Raw genomic sequence first — 8,410 nt, forward strand, 5'->3', positions numbered from 1 at the left:
GTTCATGGTTGGTTTAAAAAACAACTTTTAACCAAGTTAAAAGTTAAAAATGAACATTTTGTTAACCTTAGAAAACTGATCAAGTTTAATTTAACTTTTGTTTACTACTATTTACCATTTTGAAATGATTGTTATTAGAAAGTGTGATCATTCTTATCAGTTATCCATTCAGCTATTCTGTAAACTAGAACGGTGAGCGGCAGAGTAGTGTTGGGTATGTGTGGGGACATCAAACAGACCGCTGGTCTTTAGAAGAATCAAAACTACATCAGTTTTCAAGGTTATGCGCTTGCACAAATGTTGAAATAGTATTTTAATCCAAGGACATGATTTGGAGTCTTGTGGGAATCACCTTTATTGCACCAGTGCCCGCATGGGAACCTGGACAGATTTTGATTCATGAAGCAATATAGTAACTGTGCAGTTTTTTTCCCACAATTTCTGCTTTAAAATGCATAAAATTTTCCTCTGCTTCATTTTTTAAAACCTTTTCTAACTGTGGAGAAATTAAAGCGTGAAACAACAGCCAGTTTACTCCTGATACAAGCTTTAATAACTGACGAGATGGTGCCGTTTCCGTTTGTAGGCTAACTCTCAGAGCAGAGCCTGACACACGACTCTCCGACACATCAGCAGGCCAGTTCCCCACTGCAGCAAAAGACAAGTGGACTGTAATTATTAAACAGAGAAGCAGGGAGGAAGAGAAGCTGGCGGGTAAGGGCAGACTGATAAATACACAAAGAAAGAAGCAGGCATGTGGAAGGATAATAAGGTAGAGAGACATAGATAGTTACCAGAGCACCAGATGGATGGGCAACAAGACAGGCCGACAAATAGCGAGGCGCTCGGAATGACAGCTTGGAAACACCTTAAAGTGAGCTTGGCTCTACCAGCGGACCTGAATTTCTACCCATACATTCAAATAGTTTGTTGTCTCAATACGAAAACTAAATGAATATGGAAAAACATCACCCCCCGCCCTTACTCTATTCCTTCCTTTTTTCATTAATTTGATTGGCAGACAACACAGAGCGGATGGGAGTAAGGGTTTGTAGTTGCTGTGGCAACGGCCTGCTCTTTGTTAAAGGCTACATTCCTGGCATCTGATGTGTCTGCGCCGCGATCGATAAAAACCCAGCCTGCAGGGACTGATGAACGGACTGGGGCTTTTGCCAGGCAGGACCGCGGAGAGAAAAGGAGTTAGGTGGAAGATGTGTGAACAGGAGGATACGGAGATAAAACAGCAATAGAAAGAAAAGGGGAAAGAAAGGCAGAGATATGGAGATGCAAGCGGTGCGGCTGATGAGCTGAGCGGTGGGGTGAGTGCTGTAAGAAAGAGGATGAGTGAGTGTGCATGGCTCCTTCTGCCTCATCTCAGCTATTTTCTGAACGTCACTCACTTCACTATCAAAGTAAGGTACGTGTCTGTCTGTGTGCTCATCATCTGCTTACCTTGGCAGGATTTTGCTTTGCGAGCTCTGCGAGCAGTCGAAAAGCTTTTCTAAAGGCGCCTTTCATATTTCTCCCATTTTTCCTTGCCTTTATCACAGAGCATTCAAATTTCCACCGCTCACAGATGTGCCTTACGTTTTGCACACCTAATTGGCAAAGATAGCCATGAGCAGAATGCAAATACTACTGGTAATGAGGCAATTATGGTCAGCCTCTCTGTCTACATAGCCATCTGTCAATTCAACAACCTGTGGCTGCTCACTGGTGGTTTTTTCTGTCAAAGTCTGTGTCTTTCCGAGCCATGGAGAGATTCAGCTCTTAGAGATAACGTTTTACTGTTGAACTCTGCATCCGTCTCCTCATTACCCTGCTGTTATCTATTCTTCCTTTCCAGCCCTGCCTTTGCAGGAATGGAAATTAAGAGCCACATTTCGCAAGGCAAATGAATAAAAATGCGTATTAAAATTCACTAAAGCAGCCTCTGAAAATTATTAGTATGTAATGATCTCACCCATGTGGAAAAAAAACTTGTGCAAGTGGCCACTTTTGCATTTGTCTCCTTAAACATAATTGAAAGAATTTGGTTTGAATGAAGTCAAAATGATTTAACTGGAAACGGCTGCATGTACTGTTATGCAAAGCAGCAAATGTGACCACAGTAAACACCTTTTGTATAATCACGAGCTGAGAATAAATCACGTGCACAGCGAGACGTGCACAGTGGCTGCAGAGGTGTTAGTCTGCTGTGCTGCAAAAATAAAAATGTATTTTTCGAATTAATTACAAATGAAATTAACAAGATTGTACTGCTTAAATAACCCAGCAAAGTGCAATACAAATGCATACACCATAACGAAAAAATAATAAGAAAAGAAAGTAGAGAAAGCATGTGAAACTGCCATTTGTCACAACATCTTAGTGAAAATTATAGAAACACAATGTGTTAAGTGAGTTGACTCAATATGTCGATCGCTAAATAAAGAGTTGTATATAATATATACTTCCATTCATTGTGTTGGGGTTAAATCTACTCTGTAGATTTAATTATAGCAGCAAGCACACGCTGTCATTTCATTTTCTGTTTAGTCTGGATTTTAGTTTGAGCTCCTGCCACATGTTCCACTTCCTAACCCACCCCCTCAGACACGCACGCTGCAAAACCAACACTCACACACATGCAGCAACAACAAATCCACATGGGCATTCAGCCTCAGTGGACTCTAACGAGGGACATTTCTCGCCATCGGGCTGAAACATCTTCCATCCTCGTAAAACATCTCCAGTTAGCCTGCAACCTTTTGTGCTAACACAGTGATGAACGTTCACATTTTTCTGCGGCTGATATTTCTATTTCTTGCTGTGTCTCGCCCTGCTGGGAGTTTAATTCCCTCATATCCACCTCGCCAGGAAAAGGGACAGTTCATTAAAGGAGAACAGAGTTGGCAGCTTAAGTAGACATAAAGTGTAAAAGGTTGTAAAAGGTTGAAAAATGCACGAAGGCGAGGGGGGGGGGGGTGCAGCCTGAGTGTAAGTGTAATTTAACACATTTCTTGTTCATGTCTTGCAGGGCTTGTTCGTGATGGTGCTGTGTATGCACAAGAAGCTGTGCCATGACAGAGGGCATCGTGGGTAAAAGAGACATGCGACACCCAGCCCCGCACCACTGCCACCTCTTTCTGGGCGGGCCTTGCTGCTTCTCCTGGCCAGCTCGGTTCTGAGCTGCCCCGCCCGATGTGATTGCTCTGCTCCAAGCAAATCGGTCAGTTGCCACCGCAAGCGCCTCCTCACCATCCCTGAAGGCATCCCCATTGAGACACGTGTCCTAGACCTCAGTAAGAACAAGCTGCGCGTCATCACGCCGGACAACTTCTCTTCATTCCAGCAACTAGAAGACCTGGATCTCAGCGACAACCTCATCAGTGCAGTCGAGCCTGGTTCATTTCGTTCTCAGCTTGCTCTCCGCTCGCTCAACTTCCGCAGTAACCTTCTCCAACTGGTTCTTGTCGGTGTGTTGTCAGGCCTGACCAACCTCACCCACCTTGATCTCAGCCACAACAGACTGGTGGTTCTTGTGGATCATGCCTTTCAGGATCTGCGTAGGTTGACATCACTGGAGGTGGGCGATAACGAGCTGGTTTTCATCTCTCAGCGGGCCTTTACTGGATTACTCGGACTTCAAAGCCTGACACTGGAACGTTCCAATTTGACGGTCGTACCTAGTGACGCTCTGGCACATCTGCACAGCCTGGTCGAGCTGCGCATGCGCTACCTGAGCATTAGTTTTCTTAAGCCTTTCTCTTTTAAGAGGTTATCTCGTCTCCGCCATTTAGAGATTGATTTCTGGCCCTGGCTGGACACACTGCCTCCCCTCTCGCTGCATGGCCTCAACCTCACAACATTGTTCATAACCAACACTAACCTGACTGCCTTCCCAGGCGCAGCACTGCACAACCTGCCCTACCTCACGCATCTCAACCTGTCCTACTGCCGCATCCAGCACATCCACCAGGGAGATCTGGGCCAACTCCCACACTTGCTGGAGCTCCGCCTCCAAGGGGCTCAGCTGGTTTCTATAGAGCCCTTTGCTTTTGCGGGCCTCAAATCTTTACAACTACTGGATGTGTCAGAGAACCGACTGGACTCTCTGGAGAAGAGAGTGTTCGCCTCTCTAGACAGCTTGAAGAGGCTTTGTTTGGGTGGAAACCCGTTAGTGTGCGACTGCAGATTGCTTTGGCTGCTCAACAGCCACAAGCCCCCTTCTCTGCAGATTTTGGACGTCCAGCCTAAGTGCAGCGCACCTCAGAACCTCACGGGGCAAACTCTCCAGGACCTCAAGGAGCCTCTGGTGTCCAAGTACATGACCTGCACCAAGCCACGGATTGGACCCAACACCACACAGCTGCTGATGGCTGACGAAGGCCAGCCTGCCCGTCTGAGCTGCATGGCAGAGGGAGCGCCACCGCCCTCTGTGGTCTGGATTACACCTCACAGACGCTATATCACAGCCAAAAGCAGTGGTAGGGTGGAGGTCCGACCAGATGGTACCCTTGAGATCAAGGCAGCAGAGCTGCATGACACCGGGGTGTATTGGTGTATTGCCAGTAACCCCGCTGGCAATGCTAGCCTGTCGGCCTCTTTAGCTGTGAAGACTTTGGGCATTGGGGATAGATCTCACTATAGCAACAGGAGCACAAATGATCTGACAGACTCCAACAGCACATCGGGGAACAGGACTGCTCTGCGCAACACGGACACCATAGACATTAAGACTATCATTATATCTACAGCCATGGGCTGCCTGTCCTTCCTAGGTGTGGTCATCTTCTGCTTCCTGTTTCTGTTTGCCTGGAGCCGAGGGAAAGGACGCCATAAGAGCAACTTTGATATGGAGTATGTCCCTCGCAAATCCAACGGGGCTTCAGCAGAGGCAACGGAAACAAGTGGCCCACGGAGGGTCAACATGAAAATGATCTGAAAACAACGCAGACTGACACACACCATAACGGTGTTAACGGCACAGTGCACACATATCAGTTAAAAAAACAAAACGTTTTTTCTATGACACAGTGGGTTTGTGACAAATGAAAGTCATGTACATTTATAGTGGGTGTCGATATGACGGTGACATTGTGACAAAGTGGACATGTGACCATAAAAGTGATATATGAAACCGTGGACGTGTTTATATGAAATAATGTTCTCATACAGTACACTGAATATAATACTATAACCAACATATCAATATGGGAGTGATATAGTGTTGCACTAGGCATGTGATTCAGTGGTGATGTGATGAGTAATGATGTTGTCGACTCACCGTGACATCAAGGTGAAGGAGGGAGCCGCCGGGAGTGACAGGGGACGTCTTTGCGTGGCAGTAGAGCTATCATCGCTGCAACATGTCAGGACTAAATTGTCTAATACCCATCTTAGCTGCAGTGTGAAAGGTGTGTGTTGTGTTCATGTGTGCGTGCGTGCTTGTATGTGCGCGTGCATCTGTGTGCGCATGTTGCATTCGTGTGTTTCTTTGTGCATGTGCACGCATTGCCTTTCTTGTTGGGTGGAACAATTACAGCGAATGATGGGGTCCAAAGCATTTTTCCAGGCCTTTTTCTTCTCGTTCGGTCATTGTAACGACACCAACGCCACTGTTGAGTAAAACAGAGGATTATCTATGTTTGTATGCAAAATGACAATTAATATATTCAAAAGAGATGCTGCATAGCTACATTTTGAAAAGGGGTCATTGTCCTCCTTGGAATGACTTCAACATTAGATAGGAGTTTTTTCTAAACTTACAGAAATGTAGTTATAATGTGAGGCCAGAGCTTTGTCTTTCCCTTAGAGCTCACTTCCCAGCAAAACAAGACGCTTTTCCTGACAAACAGCAGTGGACAATTCTGTTATTGCTCTGGAAAGGCTTCTAGCCATAGAAATGGCATGTTAAACCCATTTTATAACATAATAAATCATTGGAGATTTTTCTGCCAGACAAATCCCCTGATATGATATAAAAGCTAGACACAATGGCAAAGATTTACTGGCCAGTGCCCTCTTTGGGACAAGACACAGTTGAGGTTCACAGATTTATGGGTTGAATTCCCCTTCCTCTCGCATTTTTCTTTGAGCGCATCACTTCAAGCTAGCGTGTCGGGATGCTTCCCAGGGGGTACCAAAGGGTCCTGGGTATTTAATAGATGGAAATTTTAAAGTTGTAGTGGAATCTTGTACTGTTTAAGGGGGTTTTACGTTGTTGTTGAAATTGTTCTAAATGTTTTGAGAAAACAAAAAAAAGTGACTCAATTAAGGGCAATTCTTTGTAATGCAGGGATGTGGGTGTTAACTTGTGTGATCCTGTTGTGATAAAATGTTCAAGGTTGTATAATTGTTTTCATATGACAAATTTATGGGTATATTTTCAAAAGGAAATAAATCTTAATCATACCCCTAAATCTGGAGTTCCTGTCTATAATATCACTTCTTCATAAGCAAGTATGACTTTATATGAATTAATTAATGTGATTTTTACTTATTTTATTAGTTTAATATTATAGGAACAGTGTGGTTGATATGTCATGGTGTCAAACATGCACATTTATGAGCTATTTTGGCTCAATTAATTGCACCCTAACATCAGGAATACCACACACTGCTCAGCATGGTGGCGGTTTTTCAAAGTTAAAACATGCCGCTTTAATATGCTACAGTTCAGTGCTATTTATCACATCTGTAGTCATACTAGCTGCAGTTGGTAAACCACTTGGGTTTTGATAGTTAACACAAATATCCATAGCCCCAGGGATCCCGATGGTTTTGCAGATGCTGAAACACCAGATCATTGCTATTAACATTAAAACGAAACAGTTGAATGAATTGTCATGAAAATTGGTGTTGACAATTAAATTAAATTCCCTAATATTTTCACTTTTTTAAGATCTTTGGCTAATGACGAAATCTAGCAAAACCAAGACGTGATTAAAATGGTAACTATAAACATCTGTATGATAACAGTCACACGATTATGCTAACATTTATTTGAATCAAAGAACGTGTTGTTAGCTAAGCATTAGACTCCTCTACCAAAAGACTTCCTTCTTCATGCTCTTCCATACCACTCAGTAAAAAAATGTAGGATCCACCGTAAAGCCTCGATCACAACTTTAATTCTAATTGCAGAACAGTGATAATATTGAAGATAACCAAGATGATGGAAGCATTCCTGTTTGTTGTGTTAGCCTACATGGCTAATTTTTTACACTGCTACTTACAATGTTCTGTTGTTGTTTTTGCTGGATAATTGCTTATTTATTTTTCAAATTTGAGTCCTGCTCACTATGCTGTACCTTACCCCAGGTATTTGCTTTTTTTTCTTGAAAATAGTCCTGAAATGGGAATACTTGCAAAGGATAAAAAGCCTTATATTTTTATCTGAGGCTCTGTGCCATACCTGACCATACCGCACTCTCAGTAAACATTACAGCATGATGTCAAACTAAGATATATAAATACAGCCCGTTTACATTAAGTGCATTACTAATCTAATTAATCCACTTCAACCTGGAGGTTGTATCTTCAAATCGCACTTACTTTAAGAAGTTCTCACGCTTTCCTTTTTAATTCACAGCTTCAGTTTTCTTGGGCTGCTGTCATTGGGGATATCATTTGTGTTCCTTTTAAGATCGTTAAAAAATAAACTGTTAACACTAACCTGTATATAATATCGAAAATATTTAGTGTTCTGTTACAACTAGAACATGCTCTGATAGGTATTTGGTGTTTTATATCCCACACAGTTTTTGTTGCATCTGTCCCTGCTGTTTTCTGCATGGTGAGATCCAGCTAGCCTTTCTGCTTTACCAGCTGGAAGCCTTGTATTTACCTTCAACACTAGTTGATGCTGGCTTGTTTGTTATAAATTTCTCTACTAAAAATGTCGTCTCGATGAATTTTAAAAGAGAGATTTTACTGAATTAAGAGGAGGTCTGAAGTCCTGCTGATCCTGCTTTAGGGCAATTTACTGTAGCAATCTTTCTCGGATTGCTGGGTATTGACTAAATTTAAATCACTAGTCCTTATCATCAATCACCAGTTAGCTACAGTGCTAACAAAGTAATATTTCTGTGACCCCAAAATATTTTAAACAAATATACTAAATAAAAGGCTTCAGAAAAAAGTAAATAAAATTCAACTCTGCAATTCACTTTCTTTCTCACATAGTTCACCTTAGAAGTGTTATACTGCAGGATGAATCTGAAGAAACCCCTGCACATGACCATGCTGACATCTGATTGTGTTTTCATATTCAAGCTGATCTGGTTGTGCAGCACACCTCCGTGTGGTCCAAACTGGAGCTGGAAAACTGCGACTCCATGCAGTTATGTTGCTGTTTACACTGATCAGAAAACATTAAAACTGGGCCACATGAAAGAAAAACATCAGAACTGGGACACTTTGAGCT

The 8,410-nt window shown here is 42.8% G+C and overlaps 1 protein-coding gene across 1 annotated transcript; it reads left to right on the forward strand.

Moving 5' to 3' along the window:
• Window positions 1–3,085: 3,085 nt before the first annotated feature.
• On the forward strand, window positions 3,086–5,164 carry lingo2b (leucine rich repeat and Ig domain containing 2b; the record flags this gene model as incomplete). Its single annotated transcript, XM_025901164.1, has 1 exon — window positions 3,086–5,164. A coding segment is annotated over one exon (1,842 nt), but the record flags the coding sequence as incomplete, so codon positions are not given.
• Between the last annotated feature and the right edge of the window lie 3,246 nt (window positions 5,165–8,410).

This window comes from Oreochromis niloticus, linkage group LG19 (genome assembly GCF_001858045.2).
Source record: "Oreochromis niloticus isolate F11D_XX linkage group LG19, O_niloticus_UMD_NMBU, whole genome shotgun sequence".
NCBI classification, from domain to species: domain Eukaryota; kingdom Metazoa; phylum Chordata; class Actinopteri; order Cichliformes; family Cichlidae; genus Oreochromis; species Oreochromis niloticus.